We start from the raw sequence: 21,406 nt of genomic DNA on the forward strand, positions 1-21,406 counted from the left end.
TGAAAACTGGCCTGAAGCAGTAAGAGCTGCTCCTAATTATAGTTATTTTGCTTAGGTTTATTTTTCCAAAAAGAAGTAGTATTTGTTTCTGACTATTAAAGCAACTCATTTTCCTAACAAACTACTAAAAAATTACCTATAACTCATAATTTCACAACTCATAGATTTTGAGTTTTTTTAAAAAATATATTTAGTATATGGATGTCTCTTTTGAATGAGTTCACATTATATAAAATACACTGCTTTTGTAACCTACTCTTGTCATATCAAAACCTTTGAATACCTATTCATAAGAGACTCACTTAATATCATTTAAAAAATCATTATGAGGTAACTTATTTAAGAAGTCCTCTATTATTGAACATTTAGATTATTTCTATCTTTTTGCTAGGGTTCAGACAAATTCTGGCATAATGGTTGATTCAAGTAAATGTATTTAAAGCTTTTATGATGCCTTGTTATATGTTTCAGTAGCAATTTATATGAATACCAACCATGTATAATTGTGCAAGATACGGTATTCACTCACTTATCGTGGGTATTACATTCTAGAACCCCCGCGATAGGTGATAATCTGCAAAGTAGGAACCTTACATTTATTTTAGTATTTATATATATTTTAAGGCTTTATAAACCCTCCCCACATCCTTATAAACTATTCCCAGTCCCTTATTAACCTTTCCTACTCCCTTATTAACCTCTTCCACACTTTTATAAACACTACTTATGTTCTTAAACATATTCTACACTCTTAAACCTACGTAACTTTAACAACATACCTATACAGTACTGCAAAATCCCGCGAAATAGTAAAAAATCTGTGATAAATAATTAAATATAATATTTTTAAAAATCCCGCAATACAGTGAGGCCGTGACAAGTGAACCTCAATATAGAGAGGGACTACTGTATTAGTAATCCACATATTATGCTTGTTATAGTTCTCCAAGTGTGGTGGCCGTGACACAATGTGTTGTTGAGTGGAGGCGGAGACAATGGCATCACATGGTTTGGGTTCAGGAACCAGTTGTTTGGGGGAAAATTAGAAGCTAGGTGCCAGGCAGGAGAGGCAGACAATATTCTATCTTCTCATCTCCCTACCGAGAGGTGCATCTGGACCATTTGTTAAGGTGCTAGACATGAATTAGATTTGCCTTCTATTGGAATATCCCAGCAACCCTTTCCATTACCTTCTTATGGGGACACAAACTTGAGTGCAAGTTATAAACTCTGTGTAATGAACACGTAGTCCTGAGTAGATACTGACTGTGCTGCATGTTGTCTGTGAACTAATGGACAAGTTATTTGGCAGACTTTTGAGAAGTTAAATTTAGAGTCATGAGTAAAGAGGCATCACAGATAAGTAGAAAGTTGAGTGCAGGTTCAGTCCTTCCAGTTGGGGAAATTAGGTCCCTGAGCAAACTCTGTAGCCAAGCTCCATATACTTTGGGATCATTCACCTGCAATTATGTTTATCTCTCCACAATTCCTAAACTATATGAATAAGACTCTCTAATAGTATCTTTTAAATGTAAAGATTCTAAATCTGTAGGGCTAGGTTGAATTTGGGAATTAATTTAAATGAACTATTCAGGTAATTCTTAGATACTCTAAAGTTTGAGAGCCTCCAGTGGAAAGTCCTGGTAATAACATTATATATTCTCCTGTTTTTAGTTTCTTTACTGTCCCTTTGTATTTATTTCTCTTCTGTTGATGGTGCTCTTTCACGTTCCTAGACCATTTACATGTATTTTTATGTTTACTTTTTACACTTAAAAATATGATATATCCCTACTATTAGTTGTTAATATCATTATTCTATAGAATGTGTTTTAAAATCTGTGGTCAACAAATTGAAGTTCAGGATATTTTTTTCTAGAAAATGTCCTTCTAGGAGTAAAGTTCTTTTTCTCTTAGTGTTAAAACACACTTCTTTATCTTTTAAAATAATTTATTAAAAAGCATAATTGAAACATTATGCCCATGACATATTTACTATTATGTTAAATATAGTTTTTAGAAAATTGATGACATAAAATTATGAATGAAAGAGCAGAGCATTGTTGACCAAGAGAGAATGGAAGTAGGCCTGTTTGGAAAATACTTTATCTCAGAGATCAGTAAATATCAGCTTAACAAATGTTAATCTTTGGTATTTTGAAAGAGAAAAAAATATTTATTTGGTATTTGTTTCAGGTACATCCAAGGAGCTGCATCTCCTAAAGACATGCTTATTCTGGTTGATGTGTAAGTAGTTAAATATCACATATTCATTTGTATGCTGAGAATATAGGGTGAATTCATAGATAAAAGTAATGGATTGGGACTGAGAAATGACTAATAGATTGGGGAAAAAGAACAAAGAGTAATTATGATTACTTTTATATCCAGACAAAGAAGCTGTATTGACAGTAATAAAACAAACAAAAATCATTTTATTGAAAATGAGAAGAATCTATATCAGAATTGAAAATTATGGCATGATGTAGTTCTAAAGTATAAACTTTTAAAGAAAATTATTCATTTGCTTCTAATTTTTGGTTCTATAACTTTGAAGTACAGGGTTGCTAAAACTAAACATTTATTTAGCACCTAGTAATTAAAGATTCAAATAACTTTGAGGGATTTGGCCACAAAACAGATAAGGATTAAATGTATTAACTAACAATAGTAGGACTTTTTCAGGGAAATACTTATATATGAGATAATTCAAGGAGTTTTTATATTAGATATTTTATATTTTTTATTGCTTCCAGTGAGGGTGTGTGTATGTGTGTGTGTGCATGCCTATGTGTGTATACCCTCTAATGAAGTTGAAGATGAAATGATAGAGCATAGAAAAGAATATATTCTGCTATAGAGATTTTGTTTTTAAGTGTAATACCAACAAATAAAAACAAAGTATAAAATGCTTTGACTATTTTCCCTGAGAAAATCCAGTGTTTTGTAGGCAACTAAATCCATACTATAAGCTTACATCAACATTTGAAAATTTCTCCATTTTAACCTAAACAACTTCAAAACCTTATAACCTAGCCTGAGAAGTGAGTTAGTCAAATGTAATTTAAATATTAATTCTCATTTCATTTGTTGAAATGCATTTAAGCTACATCCTGTATTAAATTATTGTGGAGTCTATAGCATACATGAATCCTTGATATTCTCCTTAAGTATAAATCTATATGGTAATTTAATATATTATAATCTTATTGGATATATGATAACTTCCAGAAATAATTGCTCATGTTAAAATATTTGCAACCCACATGTATATCCCAAAGTTGAAAAGATATATAAAGTTTAAAATGTCATTTAAAAAATTATTTCAGCATAAATATTTTGAGCATCTCATTACATATACAATGTCATAATATAGACTCAAAGATGGTTAAGATGTTTCCTGATCTTAGAGATAATCAATGTATTAGTGAAACTAAACCTTATTTACACATAACTAAAATACTGTAGAAGGTAATAGACCTTAGATATGCCGTAGTGCTAAAAGAAGTCCAAGGAGACAGAGCACTTTGATTTAATGTGCTGGGAATGACTTAATTAAGAAGCCAAAATTAGAATTTAATTGGCAGGCATGGGAGGGGAGAGGAAAGAATGAAATTTCTGGTGGAGGAATTGACAGAAGCAAAGTGGCTTAGGTAAGAATATCAGGAGGAACTATCTCGAGGCAGTGGAAGGAGACAAAGGGAATTATGAAAGCTGTTAAATGAAGGGCTATTGCAATTGTTGGGTATTTAGTAGGTAACTATGAACTACAAAGTGTTGTATTACAGTATGTTTCCAGAATTTTCACCCATTAGAATGGGAAGGAGAGATGACTAAGAGCTGGGTGTAGTGGCTTTTACCCTAGTTCAAGGTCTTCTGGTAATGAAGGCCTGAGTCTCGGTGGAGGGAGGGTAGAGAGGAGGGCGCTGTTGGGAACACTGCGGAGGGGAATGAATGAGGAAGAACGTCTGAAAGGGCAGGAAGATTGAGAGCGAGGAGGAAGTTGGAGAACTAAGACAGTTGGTACCAAGAACATAAGTAGAAAAGAAAAATATGTGTGGAAGTAATTGGAAGTAATTTGTTATTTCGGACATTGAGTCTGTAGTTGTTTAACAAGCAGCAAAGTGTAAAACGGGGAAAGTTGGGAGGTGGAGATGTAGAACTAGGAGTAAGTTGTCTGGAATTGAGCCCCACAAATCAATGAGGTCATCACTGAGGATCACTGAATGTGTGGAGATGAGACAAATGAAGACTCGACCTCAAGACTTCCGGCCAAGATGGAGGCTTAGACGGACACGCTCGGTCTCCCTCTACAACTAGAGAGGAATACGACTACTTCAAAACAAAAGATAACTAGAAATTCCAGAAAATAAAACTACACAGAAGCCCAACGTACAAACTTATAGACCAGCGGCGCTCTTTGGGCAGGTAAGAGTGAAAGTGGGTGGTGCTGTTTGCGGTCGCACCAGGGACAGCGGCAGGGAGAGCAATCCCGGCTGCAGTTGAACTCCGGCAGCTCGCGATCCCAACACTGGGAAAAGCAGCCACTACATCACCTCCAACAGTGAGACCCAGAGGGCAGGAGGATGGATCCCGGTCTCCTAGCGGAATAACTGCAGGAATCCATCTTGGACCCCCGCCCCCACACAAAGCGCCACAGTGCTGCGAAATAGGTTGCAGATCGCCAACGGTTGCTGGGTCGTGACGAGTACACAGGCACTGCCCCCTACAGCCGGCCCAAGAAAACAAAACGCATCTGTCAAAATGAGGCAGACAACTATAGAAATCCCGGTGGCGCAGCTCACCAGGCAACAGATGAAGAATCTGACAGATGAACAAATAAGAAACCTGTCAGAGGCTCATTTCAGGGCCATGGTTGTCAGGTGGCTTACAGAATTAACAAAAGATCTGGAAAAAGATGAGAAAGAATCGAAAAACATTCATACTGAAAGGAACAAAACCACATACGAGACAGGTGGTGAGGAAATAAAATCCAGAGTTCAAATCAACAAACCAGAACACAGAGAAGGAACAAACAGTCAACCAGTGCAGAGAGAGGAAACGGGAAGCAAGGAAAATGATGAGAGGATCAGAAACCTCTGGGACAGCTATAAAAGGCCCAACATAAGAATCATTGGTTTGCCAGAGGGCGAAGAAGATGAACTAGAAATTGAAAAATTTAGTGAAAATATAATAAAGCAGAACTTCCCAAACTTGGGGAAGGAAATAGACTTACAGGTCCAGGAGGCACAGAGAGTTCCAAAAAAACTGGACCCAGGGAGAACCACTCCAAGACACATTATAATCAAAATGTCAAAAGTTAAAGATAAAGAATCTTAAAAGCAGCAAGAGAGAAGAAAAGAATCATGTACAAAGGGGTCCCAATTAGACTATCAGCTGACTTCTCAAGGGAGACCCTGCAGGCAAGAAGGGACTGGCAAGAAATATTCAAAGTAATGAAAAGCAAAAACCTACAACCACGAATACTCTACCCAGTGAAACTGTCATTCAGAATAAAAGGGCAGAGAAAGTGCTTCCAGGACAAAATAAAACTGAAAGAGTTCATTAGATCCAAACCACTGTTATGTGAGATGTTAAAGGGACTGGTTTAGAAAAAGGAGGATCAAAACTATGAACACTAAAATGAAAACTGCATCACAAGAAACAACAACAGAAGCTAGGGAATTGAAACAAAGGCAAACTAAATAGGCAACAAGAGTGGAAAAAGAACTATAGGTATGGGGAGCATATTGGGGGGAGGTCAGCAGGGAGGGGGAATGGGGAGAGGGAGGGAGATGGTATAGGAATTAAGGAGCATGGTAGGAGGGAATGGAATAGACAGAGAGAGGTTGAGAAGAACTATATGCACAACTAATGGACATGGACTAAAAGGGGGGGACAACTGGAGGGAGGGGGGCCACTAGGTGGAGGGGAGCAGAGGGAAGGGAAACTGGGACAAATGTAACACTATAATCAATAAAATACATTAAAAAAAAAAAAGACTCGACCTCAGAAAATAGCTACTTTTGGATACAAAACAAGGCATTTTGTCCACAAAAAAATTATATTGTCATAATTGTTATGATGCTTTATAATTATCAGTTTATTCGAGTCAAACTATGAGTTCCCTTGGAATTTTATCTGTTAACCTAAAAAGGTTAAAAACCCTCACTTCTGACTTGGCTAACTAAGCTGGTATTCAGTATATGCTTCCTGAATAAGTGAACATGCCATGATTATCCATATTTTCTTAAAATTGCCATTTGGCTTGTGATTTTTATCATTGTATTTAGAAATATATACATCCTGGTGCTGGTATGAAAGAAAGATAAGATTTCTTTATTTCTACTCTATTATAAATATAACTTTTTCTACTACTGATTTTCAAAGACAAAATTATTTAAATATTATATAAATATCTAGAGCCAGTGCATAAATTTTCTTTACTGAGGATGTCCTATTTTGATGAAATTTGTGGTCATTAACATGCATGGGCCCATTTGTTTTGTAGGAGTGGAAGTGTTAGTGGATTGACACTTAAATTGATCCGAACGTCTGTCTCTGAAATGTTGGAAACCCTCTCAGATGACGATTTTGTGAATGTAGCTTCAGTAAGTATAATGACTGCATTTTTGGTGAATTAAATCAGCAATTTCTATCTCCTTCTCCCTTTAAATACTCCATAATGTTTTATCATAGATAGGCTGAGATATGTCTGATCTATTTTAAGACTATCTCACTGAGCTGTTCCGATTTTTTTTACTAATTCTTCAATATTTCTATGCCAAGGTCCTTTTTGAATGTCTTAAGGTTTTACCCATGATTGAAGTAATTGAAGTAATGAATATGAAGAAAAAACATTACACATATTCTTCTTCACTCAGAGAAGCTTAAACAGGTGACATAAACCCTTGTAGTCACTGATACCATTGTAACTCCTAATAAAAGGTGTTTTTTTTTTCCAATTTAACAGTAGAACCAATAGATATTTGAATGTGTTTCTTGTAAAGTTTTATATCTCCAAAGCCATCTTAGAATTTCCTACTCATAAAGTGTACTGAACTCTGAAAGAAATGAAACAGAACAAATTGAGTGTTACCATGTCTCATTTCAATTCACGGAATTTAGGCAAAAAAAAAAGTCATGGCTGTTTACTGATAGATATAATTTCACAATTGAAATAGATATATTCATAGAAATTAAGGTGAGGGAAGAGGAAGTTGTGTATTGAACGTAGAAGAATGGGCCTGTCTCTGAAACCACTGGGAGGAAGTTAGAGCAGGTGGCTTGCCATGGAGTCTCTGCCTTCCCTGAGGCAGCAACCCTGGGGGTAAAAGTAGGCAGGGGAATGGGTCAGAATCCCTTGTCAGCCAGAGCTCCAGGTAACTAGATTAATGATATTTACTGAGAGGAAGAGAATTAATTATTCCTAAAATGCTTCTAGAGTGTTATCCCTGGCTAAGAGTAACTATAGTAAATAGTACCCAGGATGAAAAAGCAAGACTCCCTGAAAAAACGTCCATAGGTGATAGAACTCTATGGTTAACCCTTTGAGTGCCAACATTGCTGTGACAAACACTGACAAATTTTCCCAGAAGTGCCAGCATTGCTCCCAGCAACTCTTTTTTTTTTGATGGCTATAAATATAAATAACAATGGAATAATTCATATTTTATGTTTTGTTCTCTTTTTTTGTACCTAGGGTTATATATTAATATAATTTTTCTCATGTTGAACCAAATTTCAAATTATGTATGGCACTCAAAGGGTTAATAAATTGGAGATATTTCATAGTTTAAATAGTCCTGCTATACAAGGAAACTTGCAAACCTCTTTTTGAAACCCCTTTTCAGCTGGGCAAGGGGGTGTCTCCAATATAGTAAGAAAGTCCCTGTTCTGTGTTTTCCAAAGCTGCCATACAGAATAGTACAGACTGGATAGCTTAAACTACAGAAATTAATTTTCTCATAGTTCTTGGGGTCACAAGTCCAAGATCATGGCACCAGCAGAGTCAATTTCTCCTGAGTCCTCTTTCCCTGGCTTTCAATGGCGGCCTTCTTACTGGCTCTTCACATAGTCATCTCCCTGTGCGTGCACACTCCTGGTGTCTTTTCCTCTTTTTATAAGGACACCAGTCATATTGGATGATGTCCCTAACCTAATTACCTCAGTTTAACTTAATCACATATTGAAGACTTTATCTTCAGATACTGCTACATTTTGAGGTACTGGATTGGGACTTAACTTATGAATTTCAGGGGGACACAATTCAACCAATAACACCTGGGCTCCGTGTCCAGATCTCTTTCTGCTTCTTCTGAACCTTTAGAAATATTTACCTTGTCTGTATCCTTGATATTATTTAGTAAAACTTGATACTAAATAAGATCTATGATTCATGTCAGTCTCATTTGGTATTCTGACCCTGTGTGTTACCTTATCACTTATTCAACAAAATGCAATGCATTCTCAAATAGAATGGTCAGAAAAGACAGTCATTTAGTTTCATTTCTACATAAACATATTGTTTATTACAAAGGCATTGTAATGGTTGCTAACAAAATATGATTTTTGACATAGCCAAAGAAAAAGTTGTAATAACATTAAATGCAGTACAGATTCTGCATATCTAGTGAAATTTATATAAAACAAGCAGATATTAATATAGTTAATTTCTTAATCTTTTTCCTAATCTTCACTCATGGATTCAAGTGGAAGTACTTAAGTTGGACACAATCCCAGGAAACACTACCATTTAAGGAGTGGGGAGGGAAATGAGGCCAGGAAATAAAGAATGGAAGCCAATGAATGGGTCTTAGTTCAATTTAAAGGAACATAATCCTACTGAGAAATTTTAGAAGCTATATAGAAAATATCTTCAAAGTTATTCAGCCTGAAGAGCAAAGGGGCTGAGGTTTTAAGTACCAGCCTTTCCCATCTGTGAGCAGAACAGACTGGCCACAAGAGGGAGAATTGAAACAAAAAGTTTCAGGTGTTGAGAGTTAGAAACGTGGCCACTGGCCACTGTATCTAGTCACTGATCCTTAAACATGGCAACTGGTCACAATTAAAAAACAAACAAACAAACATATAAAATGTAGGATGCTACAGTTAGAACCAAGCCCATAGTTTATATTCATCTTTTCGCTAATACATTTCCTAATTTCTCTGTAGCCTTGGCCAATCTTTGTGCTGCTTCTAGCTTGTTTGGTGGGATGAACCAAGCTTTTATCCCAGAGGCCTATGAATCCCTGGTTTCTATGTCTATTCAACAGGGATCCGTTCACATTTATCACCCAGCATAGAGGTTCTTGAATGAATCCCTGAGTCTTATGCATATTTCTACCTTCCCACATTATGTAGCAGCAACACTCATGATAATCTCCTTGTCATCTGAAGCCCTGAAGGTAGAATAATTACTTTTTTTTTCTTGAATATTGTTCTACTTCATGAGCCCCAAATATCCAGATAGTAGCTATAGATTCAGGTTTAGTGAAATTCTTACTATGAGCCTGGTAAGAGCACCACCTGATCTCACACATACACATAAAGTCTTGGAAAGCAGAACATTTATTTCAGCAGAGCAAAGTCACAAGAATAGGAAATACACATTTCCCAGTGGATCACTTTGAGTTTTGGTGAGAGGGGAGATTCCTACTTCCTTTGCTTTGTTCCCACACTCATGCATTCTGCCTTTTGGGGGCAGATCCAATGAGGGAAAGAGAAACCTGATTTGTAGTATTTGTTAATTTTCATAATATAAAGACTCCCACTATGACCAATATCAAACTACCTATGTGAAGTCAACTAGCTTAAAATTCCTGACCATTTAATCATTGTTTTTTTTCTAATTTAAGAAAAAAAAAAAAAAGACTTACATGGGATTGACATTGAGATTCTTAATGCCTGACAAGTTTTAAAGATCATTGCTTTTCCTAAAAATATTATGGTTGTTAAATGTATATTTTTTAAAGGAGATTAACTAACTTCTTTAAAAAAAACATAGCAATATATTTCCTTGTGATTTCTGTGAGCCAGGTTAATACAGACTTTTTTGGTGCATTGACAGCTCTTTTTGTAAGGTTTTACTTTGGAATCATCACTTGAAGTAATTTGACTATGGGGGCTAAAAGCAAATGGGCAAAGAGAATATGTTGCTTGTAGAAAAAAAACTGGGAGTGCATTTGATCTAGAAATAATGTATCTCAATGCCCCAAGTTAAAAATTGTGAAAGTATCTCAGTTACATATTCAAGCATAAGGAAGAAAAGTGATATTGAAAGACCCACAACTCATGAAAATTATAAGGCAAATATTGCAGGAAGGTACTGGAAAGTGAAGGCATGATTTCCCACTCTACCTCCATAGAAATCTTTTGCTGGTGTCAGCTCCTAGTATATTGCCTTGTTTAATTTACATTGGTTACTGTAATTTACTCCAGTAACTTATGGGCTTTATTTACTTACCATAAAGTGATAAATATTTTTATCAACTATACTTGAAATTTCTTATTAACTATACATTTGTGTTTATTTTTGTTATTTCAGAATAATCATTAATACACTTTCATGATAAAAAAATCACTAAATGATTTTAAGTGGTCATATTATTCCAGATGTACAAATGTGCTTGAGAAAATAAAAATTAATAAGATTATAGTAGATACATGTCCTTTGTTTATCTTATGTATATATTAATCTTTAATTCACAAGTATTAGGGAATTGTTAGAGTTATTTTTTAAATACTGCTCATGTTCTATGTATTTTTAATGGTAATTCATTTAATCTTTACAACAAAGTTGGGAGGTAGATAATATTGCTATACTTAATTTTACAGATAAAGAAACATAAACTGCTAGCAAATTTCCTAAGGAAGAATACAGGATTGGAGCACAGTTATTTTAGTTAATGAATCTAGATTTAACCACAAAGTGATGTGGCTAAATCTGAAGAAAACTATAAAATAAGTTTATTTATTTTAACATGAAATCTGATATATTTAAATAAAATTCCAAAATATTAGAATTCTTAGAAATTCTCAAATAAAAACCAGGTCATAAAAACAAAGAGAAAAAATTTTCACATCTATATTTATTAATTTTTAAAGAAGAATATCACCTATGTTTGGTAGAGGAATTCTCTTAGGAAATTTGCTATATTTTGGCTTGAAAATACACACATGAATTAGATTACTCTTATAATTGCAAATAAACACTTAAACCCTATATCTGGATTATACATTTTGCCTAAGCAATAAATCTTCCTTCTATATATTTACTTATTTCCCTTATCATGTATCTTTTGCTCTTATTAACTTCACATATTATTTTTCACACTTGCAATATATTGTGAACCATATTAACGTAATAATTTTAAAAATTCTTCAATTTTATTAGTTATTCTTTTTTAAGGAGAATAAAGTGTTTTAAATTGATACATTTAAAGACAATTATTATGTAAAATTTTGATAAAAATAAAATTGCATTTTTGTCTTTAACAGATATTGATCCTCATTAAATAGAAACTTAACAATTTAATGATATGAAAATTCTAAGGAATTTCAAAATATGTTTATAAAAATGCCTTGGTATGTGTATGTGTGTGTATGTGTGCATGCACACATGTGCATGTTTGTTTGTTTTTTTCTCTCTGAAACACTTCAAAAATCTAGGAAAGAAACCATGTTACTTAGAGCTCTTGTAACTTCAGGGAGGCATAGTCATAAGGCACGTACGAAAGCTGGTAGTAATTCTATATAACTAGCTTTGAAGGTAATTTTTCTATGACACCCTTATGTGTTCCCCTTCATCCTTACACCTGGTATGTCAGTCATCCAAAGAGTTATTCATCTATGCACTTTTCCATAGTGGCTAGGACTGCCATGCAGAAAAACCAAGAAGTCTTTCATTTTTAGGTTTATATTTCTAAATTTCTTATATTTAAATAACAGTACTATTTATGCTTAAGTTATGTACATGAGGTCTGTCCAGGAAAAGTCCAGCCATTGTTAATATAATGAGAATGGTTTGTGTGACATTGAGGTAACCTGGCAGCCAAGAAGAGTTATCTGGAATGCGCATGCATGAACAATGATGACTTCACTGTACTAGTCAGTGGGGTCAGTAGCCTCTGTTGAGTGAGCATGTGTACTGTGTGACCATCATGTTCAAAGTGACTGAGTGAGTAGAGCAACAAGTCTGCATCAAATTTTCCATTAAGCTTAAACATTCCTCCATGGAAACTATCTAGATGATTCAGAAGGCCACATCTATGGGCAACTGGTGATTGGCAGCTTCATCATGACAACATGCCCACTCATGCATCACATCTCATGCAGTTTTTTTGTGAAACATCAAATCACCCAGGTGACTCAGCCCTCTTACAGCCCAGATTTGGCACCCTGTGACTTGTGACTTTTCCCAAAACTAAAATTGCCTTCGAAAGCGAAGAGATTTCAGATCATTGATGAAATTCAGGAAAATACAATGGGACAGCTGATGGCAATTAGAAGTGTGTGAGGTCCCAGGATGCCTACTTTGAAGTGGACTGAGGCATCATTGTCCTGTGTACAATGTTTCTTGTATCTTCTTCAATAAATGTCTCTATTTCTCACATGACATGGCTGGATACCTTCTGGACAAACCTTGTAAGATGTCAGAATGAATGCTGCAGCATTTCCTAGTGTTTCTGTTGTTTCCAGTGCTGCTTTTTTGTTTCAGAAGAGAAGCATGCTGTTAGCAAAGCTCAAATACAAGCATTATGTAGCTGTTTTCCCACTAATCCAGTTATACCCGTTGATAGAAGTAAATGGTAGAGGAGAGGAGCTGCAATTCAATTACAGCATGTTCTAATTTACAGGCAAAATTTCAAATGTTGACATAGGAGTGGAATTTGTTTACAAAAGTGAGGGATTTTAATGTTTTAGTAATAAAGTTGCAAGCCAGTGGATAATGAAAGGAACATGTATGCTGATTACGGACAATGGAAAAGTTAGCAACTGAACAAGGTGGTCATATGTTTTTATACAATCACATATCTCCTTACTTAAGAATTAGATGCAAATATCATGATTACATTAAGGGTCCTTGAATCCCATTTCTTCCAGAAAGATTTTCTAATTTGCATACATCATAAAATGCTGTCTTTTATCAGTAATCGGAAATAATCAAAATATAATTCCTTATAATATCTTGGGTATTAGTTGTGAGAAAACTTTTATTTATTTTTTTAAGTAAGCTTTCCCCTTTGTCTAGATTGGAGTCAGTACACAACAGTTTTAGGAATGACGATCATGACCTGGTGACATTAGTACAACTCACCTCTTGTTAAGTGACCTACTTCCTACTCTTCTCAGACACTTCTGCCTCTTAAATGTACTCAATGAATTGCATAGGGCTCATGTATATCCTGTAAAACTACGAGTTACATGGCCTTGTACATGAAAGGCTTATAAATCTTTCTTCTTCTTTGAGAAGGACAGAATTGTATTTAACTTGCCAAAATATTGTTGAGCACCAAATGAAATGATACATGTAAAGTGCTTTTATAAGGCAATTATTATTGTTGTTATTATTATCATCATATTCCTCCAGTATTCTTCTATCAACTGTTGCTAGAAATGTGAATCTGTCACATTTCTTCAAAAAAAAAAAAAAAAAACACCAGCCAAACTACTCAGATTTAGGTACATTCCAGGATGTGAAAATAGAGATGTCTTCTTCCCCAGAGGAGATTTACATTGCAGAGTAATTAAGATATTGCCTCTCTGACTTGGCTGGCGTGGCTCCGTTGGTTGACGCGTTGTCCTATAAATCAAAGGGTTGCCAGTTTGATTTCTGGTCAGGACACACACATACCTAGGTTGTGGGTTTGATCCCTGGTCGTGACATGTGTGAGAGGCACCTGGCAGCCGATCTGTGTTTCTCTCTCTCTGGCGTCCATGTTTCTCTCCCTTTCTCTCTCCCTCCCTTCCCCTTTTTTCTAAAATCTAAAGGCATGTCCTCAGGTGAGGATTTTTTTAAAAAAGGAAGATATTGTCTCTGTTTGGTGAAGATCAGGGCCTTCCTCATCTTGGGATTTCTTGCCTGAAACACACCTATGGCCAGTATAGATGACCTCTGGCCCTTCTCTTGTCCCCCTGTGGGAACTGAGATTTGGGTGCAAATAATTCTCACTCTGGCTACTGCCTTTTATCTCTGACCAGAGGACTTGTTTTTGTTTGTTTGTTTGTTTGTTTGGCTAGTATCTCTGAAACTGTAGGAGGCTAACTCCTTAGCTTGCAAGTAAGATGAAATATCAGACACTTGTCACTTGTTGATCTGACAGTTTAACACCAACTAATGTCAGAGAGCAAGTTGTTTAAATATGGAATTGCATTGTATCTACAAGAAAGACATGATTTGGATTGTTTTTTTTTTTCCTATGAGCTTTAAATTTTAGTTTTCCTTCTAAAATAATGCATAATGGTTTCCTTAGTTTAGGAATTTTTCTGCATGTGATAATGAATACTGTGCAAGTTATTGTACAATTTAAATTTAAAAGTTACTCTTACACCCTCCCATAACATGCCCCCTCCTTTTTTTTTTTTTTTTTTGCTAGTGCTCTAGTAAAATACAGTTTTGTGACTAATGAATTCTAGGGGAGTTATTTCATATTTTATAAAATAGTCATCCATTTAGATTTTAGGAAAATTTTATATTGATTTATATCTCATTTATGTCAACAAATGAGTATATTATAGTTTATACCCTTGCTACTAAAAGTGGGGCTGTGGCCAAGCAGCATGAGCAGCACCTAGCAGTTGGTGAGAAATGCAGAATCTCAAATTCCACCCAGATCTAAGGATCCAGTACCTGCATTTGGCAAGTTTCCCAAGTGATTCCTCAACAATGAGGAAACCTGGGAATCTAGGTACATTAGGAGGCATATTTTGCAAAGTCCAGTGGGCATCTGTCTGGGGCTTCTATAAATAATCATGATTATTGATTTATATTTTAATATCTTGGTACTTCATAGAATCACTACTACGGTGCATATTTATGAGTGCTTTTATTTTATATACATTTGCTTTTTGGAGCGTGGTATTTTTTTTAAAAAATGAGTAAAATTAAGTTCATTTCAAAAAACTGACGCTCCATCTCTCTTATGTACTTTTTAAAGTAAAGATGGATGCCCTTTAAAATTATCTTATTTAAATTAAACACAACAGTAATTAGAGACTGTGCAGGAAAGACTGAAATAAATGACAAATTTAAGGATTATAACAACAGGACAAGTAGTCAAGGTTATTTAGTTAAAAAAAAAAAAAAAAAAGAGGACGAGAGATTGCCAGAGGATAACTTAATTGCTTTGCAAGTAAAAGGAAAGTTTATAAGAAGGTGTTGACAAGCATGATAAATATTTTTTCCATTAATTATATGGTGCACTAAAGATGCCTTTTGTTCCATAAAAATTAGTTACATTTTGTATTTTTAGAAATAGAAAAGTAATACTTAAGGCGAGACAGAGGGAATACCTTTAAAACTAATATATTGTTTTTAAAAAATATAAAAGTTATTGACTTATTTGTTGGGGGCTTGAAGAACCAGGAAAAGACTATATCCAGTAAGCACAGGTGTGTGTCATTACTATTGGGTAAAATTTTTCAAAGTATATTTATTCACTTAGTGTTGAGTAAAAGCAAAGAGATGGGCTAGAGCTGACCTGAACTGTATAGCCTTAGCAGAGTTGCTAACAGTTATTTTAACAAATTAAACTGTTATATTTGCTACTGATTATTTAGCAGATATAAATTCAAAAGAAATTAAAATATAGACTGATACTAAGGTACTTATTAATAAATGCATAGACATTACCTTAAATCTTGAATAACAAAATTCAATTTCAGCAAATTCTTAAGGGACTGAAAAACATTTAAAATTTTTTGATGTCTACATTAGAGCTTGAAGACATGTACTAACACATGAAATACTTTTTGTTGTATGTTCCATTGTAGGGGGCATTGTCATAGTGACAATTTGCTTATTATCTTATAAAATTCAGATACAAATGTTGGCCTTTGCTTTTTTTCTATGATATATTCACTTTTCTGGTGTTTGTTAGATGATTCATGGTTCAAACATTTTCTGTATCAAAATGCAAATAGAATATATTAAAATGACACTTGGGACTCATACAGAAATTTATTCACTGTACCATGAAGGTCAGTAGACTGAATTTTGCATATGTTATAATTCAAGTTAATTGAAAAATTTGTTTAAAATGAAACCATACATCAAAAATTTTTATGGACAATGATTTATAATTATAGGCAAACAAATTTATCTTGATAATGCCACCAATATTTTTATTATTTTATTGTTACCATTTTCTTTTGACATACACAGAATTTATTATTCCTACTTTTTTATGTATTTTTTCTGAGTTAAAACTATATCAGATATAAATAATCTCATTTTAGAATTGGAGGGACTTTCTTTTTTATTTCAGAAAAGAGAAATCGAAAGCTCAGAAGAGATCATTGAATCAGTTGTGGCCATTGATGCTTATTAGTGGCAGCACAGGGACTAGACCTAGTTTTCCTAAGCTGAAATAAAGAGTGGAAAGTTTTTTAATAAAATTAATGTTTTTGTACAATAGACCCCAAATACCACAAACCAGCATCCAATGTCGAGGGACAACAACATCAATTTGAGGACAGGAGTGTTCAAGTTGCCAAATGCCATTAGCAAAGACATTCCCAGTATCTCTAACTGTGGGTGACCACACTTTCCGCTTTTCTCTGAACAGAGATTAATAATATAAATTAAAATCAAATTTACAACATTAGTAAAACTCATGAATTTCCTAGTAGTATTTTTATTTATTTATTTATTTATTTATTTATTTATTATATTTTATTGATTATGCTCTCACAGTTGTCCCATTCTTTTCCCCTTTGCCCCCTCCACTCAGCATGTCCTAGTCCCTCAGGCAGTCCCCCCACCATCGTTCATGTTCGTGGGTGATGTGCGTGAGTTCTTTGGCTACTCCATTTCCCATATGTACTTTACATCCCCATAGCTATCCTATAACTACCTATTTTTACTTCTTAATCCTGTCACCTCTTTTCCCATTCCCCACCCCCCACCTCCATGGAGGATCGGCTGTGAAGGGGCAGGGTGGTTGAGCTCCAGTGTGGTCTGTAGCTGTCCACTGGGTGTGCAGGCCCTGGGGTTTCCTGGATGGTGTAGGCCAAGGTCAGCCCCAACCTGTGCTTTATCCAAGGCCACCCTGCCTGAACTACAGAGCAATCTGAGATGGCTGCTACTTTTTTTCTGGGCTTAGAGATTCCAGGTGAAACCAAGCTGTGAATCTAGGCTGGCTGCTGCTAGTGCCGGACCTGGGGCCACTTAGTAAGAAGTACAGAGGCTGGGGTTCACCAAGGTCAGCATGAGTCAAGAGCAGCCATTCACATGGAAAAGCTACTATTAACAACTGTAAGTTGGTGGGATGGAGTCTCTGGGGATAACCAGGGTGGGGCAAACAGTGTTAGCCAGGATGATGGAGTCTCAGATGTGGCACCTGCCTGCCAGCTCTGTGGCTCTGCCTGCCATTCTGTCTGGGAGAAAGCTGTCCCCCAGCTCTCACCTTGATGCCGTGACACTGGTGCCTTTCAAGCTATACTGGTGCTGGAGCTGTGAGGGAGTGAGCCTTAGTAAGTTTATGAGTTCTTTAAGAGGAGCTGCTTGAGACTCCAGAAGTTTCTTTCACTGACTCAATTCATGCTGGTTTTTGCAGCCAGAAGTTACGGGGACTTATCTTCCTGGCACTGGAACCCTCGGCTGGGGGTCCTGCTGTGGGGATGAATCTCCTTGCTCCCAAGATGTGCCTCCTGAATATTTACCCACCACATGTGGATGTGGGACCAGTCCATTCCACATCTCCACCCCTCTTACCTGTCTGGATGGATATGGTTTCTTTAATTTCGTAGTTGTCAGATTTCCATTTAACTCAATTTCTGGTGGTTCAGAGAGATGGTTGTTCTATAATTTAGTTTTTATTTTGATGTCCTAGTAGTACTTTTAATAATATATTTAGGACCTGAATTTCTAAAAAAGGAGGGAAGAACTTATAAGTTATACGAAGTCTGTCCAGAAAAGTCCAGCTACTGTTAATATAATGAGAATGATTTGCACAACATCAATGTAACCTGGCAGCAAAGGAGAGTGGACTGGAATGCGCATGCATGAACAATGATGACTTCGCTGTACTAGTCAGTCTAGGTGGTAGGCACCATTGAGTGAGCAGGTGTACTATGTGGCCATCACATTCAAAATGGCTGAGCTGTAGCCCTGGCTGGCGTGGCTCAGTGGATTGAGCACCGGCCTGCAAACCAAAATGGCTGAGCTGTAGAGCAACGAGTCTGCATCAATTTTTGCATTAAGCTTGAACATTCCTCCACGGAAACTATTTAGATGATTCAGAAGGTCGCAGCTAGGGAACTGGTGATTGGCAGCTTCATCACAAAAACACGCCTGCTCATGCATCACATCTCATGCAGAGTTTTCTGGTGAAACATCAAATCACCCAGATGACTCAGTCCCCTTACAGCTCATAGTAAGTACGCTGCAACTTCTGGCTTTTCCCAAAATTAAAATCACCCTTGAAAAGGAAGAGATTTCAGACCATTGATGAGATTCAGGAAAATACGACGGGGCAGCTGATGGCATTTAGGAGAACTGTGTGAGGTCCCAAGGTGCCTACTTTGAAGGGAACTGAGGTGTTATTGTCCTATGTACAGTGTTTCTTGTATCTTCAATAAATGTCTCTATTTTTCATATTATATGGCTGAGTACCTTTGGGACGGACCTCATATGTAGAAGAGTTGAAATAGAGGTAGAGTTATAAATGTGGAATTAATGAATACTTCTTCCTGGAATGAAAAACAGACTTATGTGAAAATGTTAGGTTTTCTTAAGTTTATCGGTAAATATTGATACAATTTTAATTTGATTAAAAAATAGTTCCAAAGTTCAATAGGAAGACAGTTGAGAAAACAGTAAAGTGGCTGGGTATGGCAGCGTACTCTTCTGGTAGACATTGAAAATGATTAGACAGCACAGACAAGAACTTGTCAGGGATTTGGGTTAGAAGTAGAGCTCTGACTCTTGGTTGCTCTGTGACTCTAAGTCTCATTTCTTCAGCTGTATAATGGAAACCATATTCTAATTAAACCCATAAGCTTGGTGAAGGTTCATTGAGTCAATACCTGTAAAGTGCTTAGCTTGACACAATTGTGATTCTCAGTATATGTTGGCTAATATTTTTATTATTAATATTAAAAAAGTAAAATGTTGATGAAATAATTGAGAACATAAAGGGATAAAAATTCTAGAAGAATCTCAAATCTTAAATGCTTATAAAGAATAGATCATGAACCAATAAGTTTTCAATAAAAATTAAAATTGGCTATTTGAAAAAAATAAATGTTAAGTACCATCTCATAATAATGAGGAAAATAAATTCCACCATGACTAAATACCAAAATGTAAAATAAGCAAACAAAACAACCAAATATTAGTAAAAACTGTAAATGAATATTTACTTGATTGGTAGATAGTGTTCTAAGCATAAAGTTATTTTAAGAAATTCTAAGAAATAGGTTAAAATTGGAATCTGATCAACACAGTTGGAAAATAGGACTTATAATTTACAAGGTTATATGAAAATTAATATGTGGGGAAAATTTTACTTTTTATCCATCAAGGAAATTCAAGTAATGAAAATATTGAATTATTCTTTTTACTTATAATTTAGCAATAAAAGTGTTAAGTGCATATTATAATACAATGAAGTAAGATTATTACACATGTTGTAAATTAACTCAAAGTTTCTGGAAAGTAATTTGGCAATAGGTAAAGAACCTTAAAATAATTCTTAATTGGAAATATGTACATATGTGTAAGGGTAAGTGTTATTAAGCTTTTTTTTCAGGATTTTAGGATAACAATTTTGTTTCTTACAGTTTATTCTAGTTTCCAGATTTTTAAGGAAAAATATAAATTTAGAATAAATAAGAAGTATTTTTAGTGGGAATAAAAGTTAACCAAGATTTTAAAGATCATAGCTTGTGTTCACTTTCCTTTTTATTTTTCCTTCATCGCCCTCTGGTGTCCAAAATGTGTATAGCTTCTGATACCGTAATGTGAACTTCATATGCAAAGTTGTATTAAGTTTATTTAATTTAGATAATTCATTTATATTAATTATTTTATCTAATTTAAATGTGTTATATAAATTAATTACAGTTAACTTATGTAAAGAAGTTTCTTCATGTGTTGTAATTTAAGAAAATACCCATGTTCCATACAGGCCAGTCTGGATTTGACTTCGTGTTTTGCTGATCACCTGCACAGCTGGAGCCTTAACTTTTGCACTATATTTTTTACATGCAAAAAAAAAGAGAATATATCATTAGAACATGTTCTAATAAATAAGTTATATATAGAACAACTTTTCAAAAACCAAGGAATTACAAATTATGTTCATTTGCCCATTAAAAAATGTTTTTTGACAAAGTACCCTACAGTAAGTCTGCCTTCATAGGAGTTTAGAATCCATGGATAAAGTGAAGGGGTGGAAATTAAAGGTATGCCAAGTGGTCAGATACATAGTAAATGGGCCACTTCTCTTTCTCAGGAGTTCTAAGTGGAAGAGTAGTACCTTTAGGATTTTTTTTTTTTTTTTAATTTTTAATGTTCTAGGGTAAAACTACTTGAGTCCACCAGCCTTTTCAAAGGGAAACTTGGTGTTACATGCAGGTGTATTACAGGTGCCCCTCCTAGGCAAGGTTGCTTTTCAGGAACTTGGTGCAACTTTGACCTATGGTGCATATCAGGACAATGCCAATGTTTTGTTGTTTGTATCCAAGGTTAATCCAAAGGGCAGCAGAGCCATTCTAAGAAATATTTTGTGGAATGGTTTCTTATTCATCAGAGGACATCACAGCAGAAGTAGATACTGCCTTTATAAAGCCAAGAGTTTAGGTTAATTCATTTGAGAAAGTAATCATTTGTTTTGGCCCTAGAGTGTCTTTTAATTTGATGTGTATACTTGACTATGATATTTAATGGAAGGTTCTTTGAAACTTACTCTTCATGATTATTTCAGAGAATGTTTTAAACCTTAAACTAATATTCGATGGACACTTGTATCATCTTGTTAGTGAACTTTAATTGAAGCTCACTAAAGCAGATATTGTTTATTTATCTGAATCTCATACATCTAGGAATCCATTCTGATTTTGATAATTGAGTATACTAATGTTTATACGTGCCAGACTTTATGCTAGGTGTTTCACATGCATCTCCATTTGACTATATACTGTTTCAATAGTGTCTGTTTGAAAAGACTATACTATAAATGTA

The 21,406-nt window shown here is 35.1% G+C and overlaps 1 protein-coding gene across 4 annotated transcripts in view; it reads left to right on the plus strand.

Moving 5' to 3' along the window:
* Positions 1 to 21,406, plus strand: part of CACNA2D1 (calcium voltage-gated channel auxiliary subunit alpha2delta 1) — a 471,141-nt gene that overhangs the window by 344,915 nt on the left and 104,820 nt on the right. For all 4 annotated transcript variants that reach the window (XM_090287282.1, XM_090287283.1, XM_090287284.1 and 1 more), the window contains exons 9-10: positions 2,197 to 2,247; positions 6,512 to 6,611. In XM_090287282.1, coding sequence (XP_090143408.1) covers positions 2,197 to 2,247; positions 6,512 to 6,611 — 151 coding nt within the window. The remainder of the gene's footprint in view (positions 1 to 2,196; positions 2,248 to 6,511; positions 6,612 to 21,406) is intronic.

Source organism: Furipterus horrens, unplaced genomic scaffold, assembly GCF_987537825.1.
Source record: "Furipterus horrens unplaced genomic scaffold, mFurHor1.1.pri manual_scaffold_9, whole genome shotgun sequence".
Taxonomy (NCBI): domain Eukaryota; kingdom Metazoa; phylum Chordata; class Mammalia; order Chiroptera; family Furipteridae; genus Furipterus; species Furipterus horrens.